The sequence below is a fragment of the Entelurus aequoreus genome, linkage group LG27, assembly GCF_033978785.1.
Source record: "Entelurus aequoreus isolate RoL-2023_Sb linkage group LG27, RoL_Eaeq_v1.1, whole genome shotgun sequence".
NCBI lineage: Eukaryota > Metazoa > Chordata > Actinopteri > Syngnathiformes > Syngnathidae > Entelurus > Entelurus aequoreus.
Window position 1 is genome coordinate 3711636 of NC_084757.1, and position 20428 is coordinate 3732063.

Sequence of the window (20428 nt, forward strand, 5' to 3'; positions counted from 1 at the left end):
TCAAAAAGTACCTTATCTTCACCATACCTGGTTGTCCAAATTAGGCATAATAATGTGTTAATTCCACGACTGCATATATCGGTTGATATCGGTTGATATCGGTATCGGTAATTAAAGAGTTGGACAATATCGGAATATCGGATATCGGCAAAAAGCCATTATCGGACATCCCTAATATTAACTGTGTTTTGTATTAAAATTGCTGCCTGTCTTGCTGTTATTGGTCTGATATAGAGATGTCCGATGATATCGGCAGTCGGATAAATGCTTTAAAATGTGACATAGGAAATTATCGCTATCGGGTTCAAAAAGTACAATTTATGACTTTTTAAAAGGCAGCTGTGTACACGGACGTAGGGAGAAGTACAGAGCGCCAATAAACCTTAAAGGCACTGCCTTTGCGTGCCGGCCCAGTCACATAATATCTACGGCTCTTCACAAGGCATACTTGGTCAACAGCCATACAGGTCACACTGAGGGTAGCCGTATAAACAAGTTTAACACTGTGAACCCACACCAAACAAAAATGACAAACACATTTCGGGAGAACATCCGCACCGTAACACAACATAAACAATACGCAGAACCCCTTGCAGCACTAACTCTTCCGGGACGCTACAATATACACCCCCCGCTACCCCCTACCCCTCACCCCCACCACAACCTCCTCATGCTCTCTCAGGGAGAGCATGTCCCAAATGCCAAGCTGCTGTTTTGAGGCATGTTAAAACAAATAATGCACTTTGTGACTTCAATAATAAATATGGCAGTGCCATGTTGGCATTTTTTTCCCATAACTTGAGTTGATTTATTTTGGAAAACCTTGTTGCATTGTTTAATGCATCCAGCGGGGCATCACAACAAAATTAAGGCATAATAATGTGTTAATTCCACCACTGTATGTATTGGTATCGGTTGATATCGGAATCGGTTATTAAGAGTTGGACAATATCGGAATATCGGCAAAAAAGCCATTATCGGACATCTCTAGTCTGATACCAACTCTGGCGATAAAAGCCAGTTTAGTACATGTAGCGCTAGATTTGACCAGTAGAGGTCAATACACCTTAGGTTTAATTGTGATGAGTCACATACAGTACAGGCCAAAAGTTTGGACACACCTTCTCATTTCAATGCGTTTTCTTTATTTTTTATGACTATTTACGTTGTAGATTGTCACTGAAGGCATCAAAACTATGACACCTGTGAAGTGAAAACCATTTCAGGTGACTTACCTCTTGAAGCTCATGGAGAGAATGCCAAGAGTGTGCAAAGCCGTAATCAGAGCAAAGGGTGGCTATTTTGAAGAAACTATAATATAAAACATATTCAGTTATTTCACCTTTTTTTGTTAAGTACATAACTCCACATGTGTTCATTCATAGTTTTGATGTGACAATCTACAATGTAAATAGTCATGAAAATAAAGAAAAATAATGAAGCGCTAGCTGCCTCCTCCCTTGGCCAATGGTAAAGAGTCTACATCAGCGGTGGCCATTACGTGGATGGCGAGCTAGCGGTGGATGGCGGAGGGTGTGTCAGTCCATCGCCATCCAGGCATTTAAAAAAATATTCACCAAGATGTGACTTTGGTCACTTGATTGACAGTCACGCCACCCGGGGGTCTTGTGAGATGACACTGGCTGCTGCCACATCATCATTAAGAAAAAATGACTGACAGGAAGGCAAGTAGCACTTATTTCAACGCGCCGTACCTGCCGTCAAAACTCTAAAGACCGACTGCACAGTTCCTGTCTTCACAATAAAAGCGCTGCTTCATCCTGCCTGCGCTAACAAAATAAGAGTCTCATAAAGCTAGCAAGCTACGGAGTTTGCCGCCAATGTATTTCTTGTAAAGTGTATAAAAAGGAGTATGGAAGCTGGACAAACTTTCATGTGGTATTGGACAGAAAGGAGGACTTTTTTTCTCCTCCATTTAATAAATGTGGAGGTTATCATCACTACTGTCTAGGGATGTCCGATAATGGCTTTTTGCCGATATCCGATATGCCGATATTGTCCAACTCTTTAATTATCGATACCGATATCAACCGATACCGATATCAACCGATATACACAGTCGTGGAATTAACACATTATTATGCCTAATTTGGACAACCAGGTATGGTGAAGATAAGGTACTTTTTAAAAAAATTAATCAAATAAAATAAGATAAATAAATTAAAAACATTTTCTTGAATGAAAAAGAAAGTACAACAATATAAAAACAGTTACATAGAAACTAGTAATGAATGAAAATTTGTAAAATAACTTTTAAAGGTTAGTATTATTAGTGGACCAGCAGCACGCACAATCATGTGTGCTTACGGACTGTATCCCTTGCAGACTGTATTGATATATATTGATATATAATGTAGGAAGCAGAATATTAATAACAGAAAGAAACAACCCTTTTGTGTGAATGAGTGTGAATGGGGGAGGGAGGTTTTTTGGGTTGGTGCACTAATTGTAAGTGTATCTTGTGTTTTTTATGTGGATTTAATAAAAAAAAACAAAAAAAAACAAAAAAAAACACGATACTGATAATAAAAAAAACGATACCGATAATTTCCGATATTACATTTTAACGCATTTATCGGCCGATAATATCGGCAGACCGATATTATCGGACATCTCTACTACTGTCTGATTCCAATCAATGCAAGTCATCACAATCATACCAACTTATATTCTTGTCTGCATGAAAGAAACATGCTTGTATTATCATTAAACACATTTAACTTGTTAACACCTCTTTCATAAATAAATCAATATAAATGATATATATGAATGAGGTAGATCCCCTCCACTTGGTACATTGAAAAGTAGCTGGCCTGCAGAAAAAGTGTGGCCACCCCTGAACTACAACAAGTGAGCCTGCACCTGCAGGAGAAGAAAAGTGAGAATTGTGGAAGAGGAACTTCTGCGATAGGGACAAAGAAAAGAATGAAAGAGTCAACCACCCCAAAAAAGGTTTGTAACATGTTGGATCCAAGCCAGACGACGACAAAAGCTAAGGCGATATCATAAGCCATCATTGCAGATGTCTTCCACCATAAAGCACAGTGTGATGAAAGCATACAAGGCAAAAGGAAAGAAACAAAGACAGACTTCAATATCCTAACCCTGCACTATGAAGCGCAATACCCACCAAACTCAAGTTGACACAAGGTTGTTTTCCTAAAGCTGATCAACATTTTGTGAACATTTTCTTTCACAATTTCGACTTTGTATCTCATAATTAATTTTTACTTCATATTTTTGAATTCTCCTAATCATGACCTCTTATCTTATGATTTCGACTTTTTATCTCATAATTTTTATTTCATAATTGTGCCAGAGAACTGTAATCTCAATTCTAGACAAAAACAATTGTGATCCACATGGGATAAGCGGTAGAAAATGGATGGATGGATGTTTGCCTTTGCATCTCATAATCATGTCTTTTTATCTCATAATCATGTCTTTTTATCTCATAATCATTGCTTTTTATCTCATAATCATTGCTTTTTATCTCATAATCATGGCTCTTCGTCTCATAATTTTGACTTTTTGTCTCATAATTTTGACTTTTTGTCTCACAATTTTGACTTTTTGTCTCAATATTTTATTTCATTATTTTTAATTTCTAATATTTATGACCTTTTATCTTCTAATTTAGACTTTTTATCTCATGATTTCGACTACACCATAATGACTATCTCGTTATTTCAACTTTTTAACTGAATTTCAACTTTTAATCTCAAATTCTCACTTTTCATCTCAAAGTATATATACACACTAATTTATAATTATGACTTCTTATCTCATAATTATTTGTCATAATCTTGACAATCTCATAATTTCAATTTTTTTTCTCATAATTTTAAATTTTTCATCTCATAATTATGACTTTATAGCTCAATGTTGACTGCATTTTATAATTTTGACTTTTTAACCTCAATTTCAACATTCGATCTCTTAATTTTGACTTTGAATTTTGTTATGTCTTTTTATCTCATAATCATTGCTTTTTATCTCATAATCATGGCTCTTTGTCTCATAATTTTGACTTTTGTCTCAGAATTTTGACTTTTTGTCTCACAATTTTGACTTTTTGTCTCACAATTTTTAATTTCATAATTTTTAATTTCTAATATTTATGACCTTTTATCTTCTAATGTTGACTTTTTATCTCGTGATTTCGACTATATCATAATGACTATCTCGTTAATTCAACTTTTTAACTAATTTCAATTTTTAATCTCCAATTCTGACTTTTCATCTCAAAAATATATAATTATAATTTATAATTATGACTTTTATCTCATACTTTCAATTTTTTTCTCATAATTTCAATTTTTCATCTCATAATTATGACTTTATAGCTCATAATGTTGACTGCATTTTATAATTTTGACTTTTTAACCTCAATTTCAACATTCTGTCTCTTAAATATGACTTTTTATTTCACAATTTCAACTTCGTATCTCATAATGAATTTTTATTTCATATTTTCGAATTCTCATAAGTATGACCTTTTATCTTCTGATTTCGACTTTTATCTCATAGTTTGGATTGATCTTGTTGTCTCATGTATGACATTCTGAATTTGGGTTTTCATCAACTGTAAGCTTTTTTTTCTTATAATTTCAATTTTTTTCCCCTCATAATTTCAATTATTCTTCTCATAATTATGACTTTATAACTCATCATTTTGACTGCATTTTATAATTTTGACTTTTTAACCTCAATTTCAACATCCTATTCCTTAATTGTAGATTTTTTATCTCATAATTATGACTAACATGACTTTTTATCTCAAAATTTAGATTTGTTATCTCATTATCAATTTGTATTTCATATTTTTCATTACGAATTTGTATTTCATATTTTCGAATTCTCATAATTATGAACATTTATCTTATAATTTCTATTTTTTTTTAATCTCATAATTATGATTAACGTTTTATCTCCTAATTTTGACTTTGCATCTCATAATCATGTCTTTTTATCTCATAATCATGGCTGTTTGTCTCACAATTTTGACTTTTTGTCTCACAATTTTGACTTTTTGTCTAACAATTTTTTATTTCATAATTTTTATGACCTTTTATCTTGTAATGTTGACTTTTTATCTCATGATTTCGACTATATCATAATGACTATCTCGTTAATTCAACTTTTTAACTAATTTCAATTTTTAATCTCCAATTCTGACTTTTCATCTCAAAAGTATAGAATTGTAATTTATAATTTTGACTTTTATCTCATACTTTCAATTTTTTTCTCATAATTTCAATTTTTCATCTCATAATTATGACTTTATAGCTCATGTTGACTGCATTTTTATAATTTGGACTTTTTAACCTCAATTTCAACATTCTATCTCTTAATTATGACTTTTTATTTCACAATTTCAACTTTGTATCTCATAATAAATTTTTATTTCATATTTTCGAATTCTCATAATTATGACCTTTTATCTTCTGATTTCGACTTTTTATCTCAACTTCTTATTTCATAATTTTGAATTCTCATAATTATGACCTTTTATCTTCTGATTTCGACTTTTATCTCAATAGTTTTGATTGATCTTGTTGTCTCATGTATGACATTCTGAATTTGAGTTTTCATCAACTGTAAGCTATTATCCAAATTCAAACTTTAAAAAATACATTTTTGTTGTGTCGCAAAAGTCAACTTTTTCAATGGAATCAGTGGAAATGACTAATTGTAACTTATTGAGATACATATACTTCACTGTATATATTGTAAGAGATTTGCCACAAACTTTGCCACCCCCGTGTTTAAGGGCGGTGTATCATTTCTGGCACATCTCACGGTTGGTAGTCACAGCCTGAGGTGCTCACCTGTTGCTGTTGAGGACGCTGCTGTAGCTTCCTCGGGACAACAAGCTGGGGGAGGTGGGCGGCGGGGAGTAAGCCCCCGCCGTGGCGGAGCTTTTTAAGAAGGGGTCTGCGTTTAATGTCTGGAGGGAGATCTGCTGGAGACTATCTGCTGCTGGGGAGAAGAAAAGGTTGCGTCGAAAAAGGATGATTCCAACGGGAGTGTAGGAGTAGGCACTTACCAACGCTGTGTGAGGAAACGGGCACGTCCCACTCCGGCAGGGCGAAGTCCTTTTCGCCCTCGGAGCCGCTACTATGACCCAGCTCCTGTGCCAAGCTGCTCGACAATAGTTTGGCCAGCAAGGCAGAGCGGCTCTCTTCTACCTTGGCATCAACTGCGGGAGGAAAAGGTGTTCAAGAGAGAAAAAAAACACAAGAAAGTAGGACTCACATCTGGGTTTCTGCAGCGGCCGTAACTTAGGGGCAGTTGGGGCGGGGTGGAGACTTTTGGACTTTCGCGGTTTGTTCTCAAGCAGCGTGACATACGGCAGCTCCAAGGAACTGAAGAACAAAGCCAATGAAGGAGCAAGGTAACTAACACACCTGGGAGCTGACATTTCACTAAATACACACCTGGATTTTTCTACTTGGTTCTCCTTCTTTGAAGAGACCTGTTTTTTACTTTTATGTTTGGTAAGGAAACTGGAAGGTTCTTCTCTTGCTTCTTTCGCTGTGTTTGTTGTCCGTCCTTTCTTTTTTGCTGGTTCCTGGCAGGGAAGAGAGGAGGAGTTTTACACACAACCACCATGATGGAGCTGGCTCCAACTGGAGACAACATGAAAGCAGCTATGTCCAAACTGAGTGCTGACGTTTATTGCTTGCAGTGCACACCCAGAAATGATTCTTACTTTACAAAAGGGAAAAGAACAATTGGTAATGGTGCGTCGCTACACTGAGGAATGACAACTTCACTTGTCTTCCTTCATGATGCCTCCAGGTGTGAGGCTCTTCTGATGGATTTTTATCTCAAAGTTACAACTTTTAGCTAAAAATTACACATTTTTATCTCATAATTATGACTTTCTTCTCAATATTTCAACATCGGTTGATTGAATTTGAAGGTATATACAATTTCCAGAAGAACAGCCACACGTCAAATGTTCCTTTTTTTAACCTCCAAACCAAACACACAAAGAAATACAATTTCTCTTAATTATACACCACCGTTCAAAAGTTTGGGGTCACCCAAACAATTTTGCGGAATAGCCTTCATTTCTAAGAACAAGAATAGACTGTGGAGTTTCAGATGAAAGTTCTCTTTTTCTGGCCATTTTGAGCGTTTTATTGAGCCCACAAATGTGATGCTCCAGAAACTCAATCTGCTCAGTTTTGTAGCTTCTGTAACGAGCTAAAGTGTTTTCAGATGTGTGAACATGATTGCACAAGGGTTTTCTAATCATCAATTAGCCTTCTGAGCCAATGAGCAAACACATTGTACCATTAGAACACTGGAGTGATAGTTGCTGGAAATGGGCCTCTATACACCTATGTAGATATTGCACCAAAAAGCAGACATTTGCAGCTAGAATAGTCATTTACCACATTAGCAATGTATAGAGTGTATTTCTTTCAAGTTAAGACTAGTTTAAAGTTATCTTCATTGAAAAGTACAGTGCTTTTCCTTCAAAAATAAGGACATTTCAATGTGACCCCAAACCTTTGAATGGTAGTGTATCTTTTTGTCTCAAAATTACAACTTTTATCTCATAATTTAACCTTTTTATCTCATAATTTAAATTTTTAATCTCATAGTTTCTACTATTTATCTCATAATCACGACTTTGTATCTCATAATTACGACTTTGTATCTCATAATTACGACTTTTTATCTCATAATTACGACTTTCTTCTCAATATTTCAACATTGGTTGATTGAATTTGAAGGTATATGGAATTTCCAGAAGAACAGTCACACATCACATTTTTTTAACCTCCAAACAAAACACACAAAGAAATAAAATGTATCTCTTAAATATATCTTTTTGTCTCAAAATTACAACTTTTATCTCATAATTTAAACCTTTAATCCCATAATTTCTACTTTTTATCTCATAATCACGACTTTGTATCTCATAATTACGACTTTGTATCTCATAATTACGACTTTGTATCTCATAACTATGACTTTCTTCTCAATACTTCAACATGGGTTGATTGAGTTTTAAGGTATATAACATTTCCATAATTTCCTTTTTTTTAACCTCCAAAGAAAACACACAAAAATAAAATGTACTGTATCTCTTAATTATGACTTATTGTCTGAACATTTCGACTTCTTATCTCATCAATTATGACTTTCTTAGGATTTCGACTTTATTTAAAAAATATTTTGAGTTTTAAAGGGGAACTGCACTTTTTTATCTTTTTTGTCTATCGTTCACAATCATTGAAGACAGGACGGATTGATTTTTTTGGGATGCATTCTAAATATTAAATAAACATAAATAAAAAGTCCGCTTACAGTGAGTGGCTTCACTATTCCGCCCATAAAATCCGCTAAATAACCATTCAAAAAGCACCAACAATACTCCATTTACATTTCGTGCCTTGAATATTAACCAAGTATTAGTGATATTGTTATTATAAGCGCTAACGCAGACAAACTATTTATAGCGGCGCCGTGATCACTTCCTGTAGTGCCTATGATTAAATCATCGAGCCACTTTCTTTTCCATTAAAAACGGTGGTACTGTTTTTCCATTTATTGTAATATGTCCTAAAAACACTATATTTTACAGTAAATTTATGGTGACTAAGTTGCCAGGTTTTTTTTACTGTAAAATCTACAGATGTTTCTTTTTGCAGTGTACATAACACATAGAATAATCAAATACACATAAGTTGCTGTTACAAGCGGCCATAACTGCGAAGCGGCCCTCATTGAAAACGAGTGTGACACACCTGCCCTAAAGCAGTGGTCCCCAACCACCGGGCCGCAGACCGATTGGTTCCGGGCCGCACAAGAAATTAAAAATATATATATATTTTTTTTTTATGAAATCAACATAAAAAACACAATATATACATTATATATCAATATAAATCAATACAGTCTGCAGTGATAGCACACATGATTGTATTTATGTAAAAAAAAAAATATATATATATATATATATATATATATATATATATATATATATATATATATATATATATATATATATATATATATATATATATATATATATATTTTTTTTTTTTTTAAATAGAAGGTGCTAATCTGGTAACAAATGGAGGAGGAAGAATTAATTCCCAAGTCCATCGTCTGGCGGTCGTTTGGCTTCAAGCGGGAAGATGTTGAACAGACAACCGTAATATGTCAAGTATGCGGCAAAAGCGTTGCTACAAAAATTAGCACCACTGCTAATGTGTAGCATCATTTGAAAAGTCACCCGCTAGAGAATGAAGAGTGCTTGAAACTCCGCATGTCAAAATCTCCGGCCGGTGCCACACCAACAAAATGCCCAAGCAACCATTTCCACATCAACACCGTATGAAAAGAATAGTCAACAACAGAAGGAGATAACGTCCGCAGGAACCTACACTATTTGATTTCCTATTATGCAGCTCATTTTTATTTGACACTTATTGAAATATCTTGTGTGACATCATGCACGAAAGTGCACTTTATTTGTTTTAAACTATTGTAGTGGCGTTCTGTACAAAAAGTGTACTTTAATTTAGTGTTGTTTTGATATGTCATCTTAGTGACATCATGCACAAAAGTGCACTGATAGCTTGTTTTAAAATTTCTCTGACAATCTTGCACTTTCTGTTCTGGAAATGACATGAATGTTTGTGCCACTGCTTCATAACTGTTTAATAAATACACTTTTAGTTGTGATTTCCCTCTCTGCATGAAAGTTTAAAAGTAGCATATTTTAATGCAGTATGAAGAAGAATGTTTTAATGTAGACACATAGAATCATCATACTGCTGTGATTATATGCATCAAGTGTTCATTCAAGGCTAAGGCTAAATATCCACATATATATGGTGTATCGTGACATGGCCTAAACATATCCACATATATATGGTGTATCGTGACATGGACTAAACATATCCACATATATATGGTGTATCGTGACATGGACTAAACATATCCACATATATATGGTGTATCGTGACATGGACTAAACATATCCACATATATATGGTGTATCGTGACATGGACTAAACATATCCACATATATATGGTGTATCGTGACATGGACTAAACATATCCACATATATATGGTGTATCGTGACATGGACTAAACCAGGGGTCACCAACGCGGTGCCCGCGGGCACCAGGTAGCCCGTAAGGACCAGATGAGTAGCCCGCTGGCCTGTTCTAAAAATAGCTCAAATAGCAGCACTTACCAGTGAGCTGCCTCTATTTTTTAAATTTTATTTATTTACTAGCAAGCTGGTCTCGCTTTGCCCGACATTTTTAATTCTAAGAGAGACAAAACTCAAATAGAATTTGAAAATCCAAGAAAATATTTTAAAGACTTGGTCTTCACTTGTTTAAATAAATTAATTAATTTTTTTACTTTGCTTCTTATAACTTTCAGAAAGACAATTTTAGAGAAAAAATACAACCTTTAAAATGATTTTAGGATTTTTAAACACATATACCTTTTTACCTTTTAAATTCCTTCCTCTTCTTTCCTGACAATTTAAATTAATGTTCAAGTAAATTTATTTTTTTTATTGTATAGAATAATAAATACATTTTAATTAAATTCTTCATTTTAGCTTCTGTTTTTTCGACGAAGAATATTTGTGAAATATTTCTTCAAACTTATTATGATTAAAATTCAAAAAAATTATTCTGCTAAATCTAGAAAATCTGTAGAATCAAATTTAAATCTTATTTCAAAGTCTTTTGAATTTCTTTTAAAATTTTTGTTCTGGAAAATCTAGAAGAAATAATGATTTGTCTTTGTTAGACATATAGCTTGGTCCAATTTGTTATATATTCTAACAAACTGCAGATTGTATTTTAACCTATTTAAAACATGTCATCAAAATTCAAAAATTAATCTTAATCAGGAAAAATTACTAATGAAGTTCCATAAATTCTTTTTTTAATTTTTTCAAAATGATTCAAATTAGCTAGTTTTTCTCTTCTTTTTTTCGGTTGAATTTTGAATTTTAAAGAGTCGAAATTGAAGATAAACTATGTTTCAAAATTTAATTGTCATTTTTTTCGTGTTTTCTCCTCTTTTAAACCGTCCAATTAAGTGTAAATATCATTAATTATTAATAATAACAGAGTTAAAGGTAAATTGAGCAAATTGGCTATTTCTGGCAATTTATTTAAGTGTTTTGAAACTGGTAGCCCTTCGCATTAATCACTACCCAAGAAGTAGCTCTTGGTTTCAAAAAGATTGGTGACCCCTGGCCTAAACATATCCACATATTAATAAAAGGCCATATCGCCCAGCCCTACTTGGTACCCCAAAGTAGGGCACCAAAAACGTGTTTTTTCGCACTGAAATAGAAGAAATGTATAACAAGACAATGTAGAGGTACCTCTTTAATATTTGTCTCCACGTCGGGATTGGACGTCTCCGTGGTCGTGGAGGAGCTGTCGTCGTCTTTCAGCTCGTCGCCCTGAGTCTTGCTCGTGAATTTCTTTTCTTTTTCCTCCTTTTTCCTCTGAGCTTTTGTTTTGCCTCGCAGCTTCGCTTTGGACTCTGCAAAAACACCACAAGGACACCAACGGTCCGGCTAAAGACTTCCATCTAATCTCCGCCTCAATGTCTGATAAAAATGACATTAAGTCCACCTTTGTTCCGAGGTGACTGAGAGCTCTGGTCCGGACTAAGCGGGTCTGGACGGTCCAGGTCGTTGTCCATAGCTCCGAGCAGGTTGGCGTACTCGGAGTCGTCAGGGCACAAGGGTCTGTGCAGCGGCAACGTCGTGGCTGAACTTTGACCCTGGAGGTCCGGTTTGGTGCTGCGAGCCTTGCGGTATGTCAGCTGGCAGGTCGCCGGAGGGCCGTCTTGGGGTGAGGTGCCACTTCCTCCTCTGGGCAACAGCGAGGAGGAAGTGGCTTGCATAGAGGACCGGTTCAAGCCGATCCTGGAGCGCTTGTCGTGGCTGTCAGAGTCCGACAAGGTTCGGCTGCTACCCGGTCGTGCTGCAGGGCGCGCCGCTCCGTTGCTGGACACGTATAACGCCCTGGAGTTCTGGGAGGACTCACTGAAAGGTAAGTCAGAACAGCGGTGGTTATCTTGGCATCTAGATTGTAACTGCAACAAACTTTGAATGACCACTTAAATTTCATAAGTCTTATCATGATACTGTATGTGTTAATTTTTTTTATACAACAGAACTTCACTAGCAGATACAATATATACACACATGATAACCATATTTGGTTGATAAAAAATAAATAATGAAGTAGATAAATAATAACCACTGCTCAAGCACCAGCACGCTGGCCATGCAAGAAAAAAAAGAGTACTTTCAACTAGGGTTGTACAGTATACCGCAGGGGTCACCAACGCGGTGCCCGCGGGCACCAGGTAGCCCGTAAGGACCAGATGAGTAGCCCGCTGGCCTGTTCTAAAAATAGCTCAAATAGCAGCACTTACCAGTGAGCTGCCTCTATTTTTTTAATTGTATTTATTTACTAGCAAGCTGGTCTCGCTTTGCTCGACATTTTAATTCTAAGAGAGACAAAACTCAAATAGAATTTGAAAATCCAAGAAAATATTTTAAAGACTTGGTCTTCACTTGTTTAAATAAATTCATTCATTTTTTTACTTGGCTTCTTATATCTTTCAGAAAGACAATTTTATAGAAAAAATACAACCTTAAAAATGATTTTAGGATTTTAAAACACATATACCTTTTTACCTTTTAAATTCTTTCCTCTTCTTTCCTGACAATTTAAATCAATGTTCAAGTAAGTTTATTTTTTTTATTGTAAAGAATAATAAATACATTTTAATTTAATTCTTCATTTTAGCTTCTGTTTTTTCGACGATGAATATTTGTGAAATATTTCTTCAAACTTATTATGATTAAAATTCAAAAAAATTATTCTGGCAAATCTAGAAAATCTGTAGAATCAAATTTAAATCTTATTTCAAACTCTTTTGAATTTCTTTTAAAAATTTTGTTCTGGAAAATATAGAAGAAATAATGATTTGTCTTTGTTAGAAATATAGCTTGGTCCAATTTGTTATATATTCTAACAAAGTGCAGATTGGATTTTAACCTATTTAAAACATGTCATCAAAATTCTAAAATTCATCTTAATCAGGAAAAATTACTAATGATGTTCCATAAATTCTTTCTTTAATTTTTTCAAAAAGATTCGAATTAGCTAGTTTTTCTCTTCTTTTTTTCGGTTGAATTTTGAATTTTAAAGAGTCGAAATTGGAGATAAACTATGTTTCAAAATTTAATTGTCATTTTTTTCGTGTTTTCTCCTCTTTTAAACCGTTCAGTTAAGTGTAAATATCATTAATTATTAATAATAACAGAGTTAAAGGTAAATTGAGCAAATTGGCTATTTCTGGCAATTTATTTAAGTGTGTATCAAACTGGTAGCCCTTCGCATTAATCAGTACCCAGGAAGTAGCTCTTGCTTTCAAAAAGGTTGGTGACCCCTGGTATACCGTATACAGTACCGCAATACTAATGAATCATATTCGGTACTATACCGCCTCTAAAAAGCACCGGTCCCCCCCCCCTTTTTTTTTAAACGAGCATAACGGCGCATCGTCGTCACGTCGTGATATTGCTGGTTTTACTAGCAGATGAGCATGTTCGGCAGCACGCACACACAGAGTACTTACAAGCAGACACAGTGTGTAGACAGAAAAGGGAGAATGGACGCATTTTGGTGTAAAAAGTGACGATAAAGGTGAAGTTACAACACTGAAACGCCCTCAGGAAGTGGTGCTTTAAGACATGGCAAGCTAGCTAGCAGCTAATGTCCATCCGCACTCGGCGGTGTTTTAGCTACTTCTAAATCACTAATCCTTGTCTCCATGGCGACAAATAAAGTACGTTTCTTACATTAGCATTATCACTGGAGGACGAGGAATAGGTAAACATGCTTCACTACACAACGTAGGAGGATACAATAGCTCACCGGCGTAACAATGTAAACAAACGCCATGTATCTATACCTGACATCCACTGTAATGATACAAAGTACAAGAGCGTATGTAGTCGATACTACTATGATTACATTGATATTTTTTATCGTTACAAAATCTTTTTTCTTTCTTTTTTTAAAATTCATATTATGTTTATAAAGTCAGGAAATACATCCCTGGACACATGAGGACTTAAATTATGACCAATGTATGATCCTGTAACTACTTGCTATCGGATCAATACCTAAATTTGTGGTATCATCCAAAACTAATGTAAAGTATCAAAGAAGAGAATAATAAGTGATTATTACATTTTAACAGAAGTGTAGATAGAACATGTTGAAACAGAAAATAAGCAGATAACTGGTGGATTAATAATCAGTTTTTACAGTTTGTCCTTTATAATGTGTACAAAATAATAGGTGTATAAATGACACAATATGTTACTGCATACGTCAGCAGACTAATTAGGAATCTTTGTTTGTTTACTTACTACTAAAAGACAAGTTGTCTAGTATGTTCACTATTTTATTTAAGGACTAAATTATAATAATAAACATATGTTTCATGTACACTAAGGTTTGTTGTTCAAATAAAGCCAATGACATTTTTCTGTGGTCCCCTTTATTTAGAAAAGTATCAAAAAGTATCGAAATACATTTTGGTACCGGTACCAAAATATTGGTATGGAGACCACCCTAGTCATGTATATCAATCAATCAATGTTTACTTATATAGCCCTAAATCACTAGTGTCTCAAAGGGCTGCACAAGCCACGACGATATCCTCGTCTCAGATCCCACATCAGGGCAAGGAAAAACTCAACCCAATGGGACAATGAAAAACCTTGGAGGGAACCGCAGATGTGGGGACTCCCCCACTGGGCGACCGGTGCAATGGACTTCGAGTGGATCTAACATAATAGTGTGAGAGTCCAGTCCATAGTGGATCTAACATAATAGTGTGAGAGTCCAGTCCATAGTGGATCTAACATAATAGTGTGAGAGTCCAGTCCATAGTGGATCTAACATAATAGTGAGAGTCCAGTCCATAGTGGATCTAACATAATAGTGTGAGAGTCCAGTCCATAGTGGATCTAACATAATATTGTGAGAGTCCAGTCCATAGTGGATCTAACATAATAGTGTGAGATTCCAGTCCATAGTGGATCTAACATAATAATGTGAGAGTCCAGTCCATAGTGAATCTAACATAATAGTGTGAGAGTTCAGTCCATAGTGGATCTAACATAATAGTGTGAGAGTCCAGTCCATAGTGGATCTAACATAATAGTGTGAGAGTCCAGTCCATAGTGGATCTAACATAATAGTGTGAGAGTCCAGTCCATAGTGGATCTAACATAATAGTGAGAGTCCAGTCCATAGTGGATCTAACATAATAGTGTGAGAGTCCAGTCCATAGTGGATCTAACATAATAGTGAGAGTCCAGTCCATAGGGGATCTAACATAATAGTGAGAGTCCAGTCCATAGTGGATCTAACATAATAGTGAGAGTCCAGTCCAAAGTGGATCTAACATAATATTGTGAGAGTCCAGTCCATAGTGGATCTAACATAATAGTGAGAGTCCAGTCCATAGTGGATCTAACATAATAGTGAGGGTCCAGTCCATAGTGGATCTAACATAATAGTGAGAGTCCAGTCTATAGTGGGGCCAGCAAATGTTGTCCCCACTGTGTACATTAGTAAAGCCTTGCACTCACTTTGAATCACTGTGCATTTGCACAATGTCCCTGAGATCAAATGGCCTCCCCGTCTCCAAGGTGCAGTTGGGTTCTACAGACACGCGCCTCTTGAAGGGCTCCCAGATGCTTTTAGCTTCCAGGTAGGCGGTGGCGATCACCAGCAGAAACATGAAACTGCGGGAAATGTAACAAAAATGTCAGCCTTTCAAAGTATGGTATCACCCTGGTCACTGGGGGGGGGGCAGAGCCCTCACCTCATGATGACGGACACGATAAAGTAAAGCTCCATCTCCCAGCTGGGCCTGGGCAGCGTGTCGGCGCACGCCGCCAGCATGTGGTAGGGCAGGGAGGCGTTGAGGATGAAGATAAACTCAGAGCCGCTGCAAGTCACCAGCTTGAGCTCGCGGATCACCCGGGAGGAGGTGAAGTCTGGTGTGAACCTGGAAGACCGAGAGGAGCCTCGCTAATCGAAATCGCAGGTAGAGTAAAAGGCAGCTCGCGGCCAAGCCACTTACGATATGACCAGGTCTTTCGAAGCATTTGGCTGGAGTAAAAACTCTTCACAGTTGAGGACCTTGAATCCGAATCCTTCGCACGCTTGCCCGTTGATATTTGCGGAGCTAATGGTGATGGGGAGCAGGCCCGAGTTCTCCACGTGAAACGTTCTCTTCAGAGTGAAGTTTGGCTGGTGGATTTGTTTCTCTGCAGGAAGAGATCAGTTAGTCGGGACGAGAGCACGGCCAACATTCAACAGGGTTCCCATTAAAACTGTTTTCTAGGGCATTTTCTCAATTCTCATCTTCTTAATGAACTTCACACAGACATACAGTAGGCGATACAGCACACAGGACTCAATTAATTAGAATATGACTAAAAAAGTTGATTTGTTTCAGTGATTTTGTAGGAGTCTAAATGCTATTTAAGTTCATTTACATTTTATGGAAGGTGCTTTATGTTTATTCAGCCAAAAGGGGACTATTTACTTTATTTGCATAATACCATACCATACCAACTTTATTTATAAAGCCCTTTAAAAACAACCACAGTTGAAAAACAAAGGGCTGTACACCACAAAGAAATAAAGGCAAAGGACAGACTAAAAAATAAAATTTAAAACAGAAGTAAAATACACATTAAAAAAGCAAATACAAAATTACCCTAAGAACAATTTTGTTAGATAAAAAGCAGTTAAAAAATTAAAAGTTAAAAACAGTTTAAAGTCTCATGCTGGGTTAAAAGCCAGTGAATAAAAATGGGTTTTTATGGGCAGTGTATACGAAAATGTATACACTGCAAAAAGTCAGTGTTCAAAAACAAGAAAAAAAAAATACAAAAATGAGGGGTATTTTATTTGAACTAAGCAAAATTATCTGCCAATAGAAGAAGAAAATTTGGCTTGTCAAGACTTTACAAAACAAGTCAAATTAGCTAACTTCAATGAACCCAAAAATACCTTAAAATAAGAATATTCTCACTAATAAGTAGGGATGATACTCGAAACCGGTTTTCTCGGTTGTTTGATAAGAAATTAACCGAGTCCTCGGACTCTAATCCCTTTTTGAGAACCGGTACCCGTTATCGAGACCACTATAGTAAAGAAAAAGAGTTGGTTCTTTATTCGAATCCCTCGGAACGAATCCCGTCCCGACCAGAAATGCGCCGTGTGACATCACAAGAAATGACGTCACGTAGCTCAGTCATTAGGCGCAGATAGCGAAAGCAGGAAAAAAATGGATGGGAAAAAGCGCTCCAAGGTGTAATAAAGTTCAAAACAAAAGCTATAATCCAATGAATAACTTTACTGAGAGATTTTAGCAGGGTACAAACACATGACCAACACTTTCACCACCAACCGGAAACATAGCAACCAGGCTAGCAACGCACCTCCTTTACGGCAGCTGTCACAACGTTCTTAACGCAACCGCAGCACATACATATATATACAACACATCTCCCTTTTTGAACTGTTGTTTTTCTTTCCTTGTAAACAAAACAAAATCACACTGTATATGTGTTGTCTGTCTAATTATAAATAATGCAGACGAGGCGTGTTGGCTGAGTTCTTGACGTTTACTTTCACAGCGTGCTCATAACCTCATTCTTAGCTGCCGGGTGACGACATGCAATACTTTTCGGGGCTACCGCGCATGCTCGTCACTCCCGTTGCATGCTGGGTAGTGTAGTTGTTATATTCTCTAGCTCATAACATCTTTCCCCCTATAAAGAAATAATGTTAACTCAATAAAGTGTATTTCTTTTTTTAGCTTTAACTTTTCATTTTTTAGCATTGTAACCACATTTGCAAAGAACTTTTCTCTTCATAGAATTTTCTTTCAATAAAGAAATAAAGTGCAAAAATGTCAAAGCATCATAACAAACAGTTATGTCAAATAGCAGCAGAAGTGCACTTTTTGGAGAGCTGTATTATTTCCAGTTTTGTGCCCAAGGGACTGATTTTATTTAACACTATATTATTATTTATACACTTATAGTGATCACAGAGACAGGTCGTTTTTGTGTTACTGTATATATTTGTTTTTCTGAAAAATCCCACTTAATATACTTTGGGTAACAACAGTCAATATTTATTTATTTTATTTTATTAGGGGGGGTAACAGTCAATATTTATTTATTTATTAGATTACATTTTTTTTCTTATATAATAAAAGTGAGCTTTTGTTAAACCAAATATTGTGTTTTTTTTCCCGTATACAACCACCTATCTGGACTCGATAAGAGAATCGATAAGGAATCGGTTCGATAAGAGGATTCGATAATAGGCTCGAACTTGATAATTTCTTATCAAACATCATCCCTACTAATAAGTGCACATTTCTTGGTAGAAAAAAAAAGACCTATTTGCTTAATATGTTGAAAAATATTCTTAAATTAAGTAAATGCTAGTACATTATCTTGACATAATGATATGCATTACATTTCTTGAAACCAGAAAACTTATACCAAAAACTAATGTATTGTTCTTAATGGAAAGGCAACAAGGCAAGCGCTTGTTACTCTCGGGGTCTCCTAGCCGCTCAGGCAAATCATATGGTCTAAAAAGGCATTTTTCCATCGATAACATGACATCATCGCGGCAAGTGCGTGCTCTTCCAGTCAATTAGTGCGCATATATACAGCCCGGCAAAAAAATTTTTTATTGTAATTTTGAAGAATTTACTGTATCTGAATGTGTATGAACTATTTCTGTTCAAAATTGTTAGAAATGTCAAATGTTTAAATATTAACTGTCAGTTTACTGTACTGTGCCAACTGTACTACTATATGAGTACCTATTTTCTATTGTTTCATTGGAAATAAAACAGCAAAGTCCATTTGGCTGTCATCTGTTTTAATTATGAGACACAATTGTGTCATTCATGATTTTTTTTTCCATGCCTGAAATAAGAAATTATTACTTTAAAAAAGCAGTTTTATACTTGTGAGTGTTGATGACACAGCTTTGCAACAGTTGATATTCTAGTTTCAAGCATGTTTTACTCAATATAGCTCATCAAATCTCAGCAACAAGCTGTAATATCTTACTGAGATCATTTAGGACCAAAACACTTAAAACAAGTAAAACACTCCAACATAAAATCTGCTTAGTGAGAAGAATTATCTTAGACAGAAAATAAGCAAATATCACCCTTTTTGAGATATTTAATCTTACTTAGATTTAAGTTTTTGCAGTGTATATTGCATGCTTGGAATAATTATAAGGTACACTTTATTTGTAATTATTACATTTGTCTGAATAATTTGATGATGTACTATTTTATACTGCTTCAATACAGTGAAGATTACGTAACTGTTTAATTGCATATATGGTGGAAGGATCTGTGTGGTAATAAGGTTTGGACACAATGCATTATGGGTAATGGCAGTCAGGTATGCTGGAATCGAGCCACACAGTTTTTTGAACTTACTTACTTTTTCTAACTCTTATTGTAATAAACTCGCTTTATTTTGCCATTCCTTTGTTCCCACATCGGTATTGTTTGACGTTTTTGAATGATTAAGTTGACAAGTAAACGATACAAAACGAAGAGGAGCGTCTGGAGTTTTGTTGGTTGTTGCCGCAGCAAGCGGGAGTCGGAGAAAGTAGAGGAGCGTCAAGTTAAAGCTTCATTAGGAAACTACAGATTTCATTCAAAAAGTTGTATATTATAATCTTTCATCACACACCAACTGATGTATTTCCAATGTTTATTTGAATTTTGATGATTATATCTGAAAGCTAATGAAAACCCCAAATTCAGTACCTCAGAAAATTGGAGTACTTATTGACTAGGGATGGGAATCGAAAACCGGTTCTGAACCAGTTTCAATTCCTTGGAATTGCTTGCTATTTTGTCTAGCGGTTCTCTTGACGATTCTTCCCTGTGGGCCATTACGCAACGTGCGTAGTGACTTACATTTTATTGACCGTTTAGTTAAGAAACATTTTCAATACTGATTACACTGCAAAAAGTCAGGGTTCAAAAACAAGAAAAAAAAATACAAAAATGAGGGTTATTTTATTTGAACTAAGCAAAATTGTCTGCCAATAGAAGAAGAAAATTTGGCTTGTCAAGACTTCCCAAAACAAGTAAAATTAGCTAACTTCAATGAACCCAAAAATACCTTAAAATACGTATATTCTCACTAATAACTACTATATGAGTACGTATGTTCTATTGTTTCATTGAAAATAAAACAGCTAAGTCCATTTGGCTGTCATCTGTTTCAAT

At 35.5% G+C, this 20428-nt stretch overlaps 1 protein-coding gene across 4 annotated transcripts in view; it reads right to left on the reverse strand.

Annotated features, from left to right (window-relative positions):
* Nucleotides 1-20428, reverse strand: part of tmem131 (transmembrane protein 131) — a 148190-nt gene that overhangs the window by 11595 nt on the left and 116167 nt on the right. For 3 of the 4 annotated variants that reach the window (XM_062039121.1, XM_062039124.1, XM_062039123.1), the window contains 9 exons: nucleotides 16214-16400; nucleotides 15953-16138; nucleotides 15717-15872; nucleotides 11665-12080; nucleotides 11409-11572; nucleotides 6462-6595; nucleotides 6280-6389; nucleotides 6071-6223; nucleotides 5853-6003 (listed from right to left, as the gene is read on the reverse strand). In XM_062039121.1, coding sequence (XP_061895105.1) covers nucleotides 5853-6003; nucleotides 6071-6223; nucleotides 6280-6389; nucleotides 6462-6595; nucleotides 11409-11572; nucleotides 11665-12080; nucleotides 15717-15872; nucleotides 15953-16138; nucleotides 16214-16400 — 1657 coding nt within the window. The remainder of the gene's footprint in view (nucleotides 1-5852; nucleotides 6004-6070; nucleotides 6224-6279; nucleotides 6390-6461; nucleotides 6596-11408; nucleotides 11573-11664; nucleotides 12081-15716; nucleotides 15873-15952; nucleotides 16139-16213; nucleotides 16401-20428) is intronic. The other variant, XM_062039122.1, reaches the window with a different exon arrangement.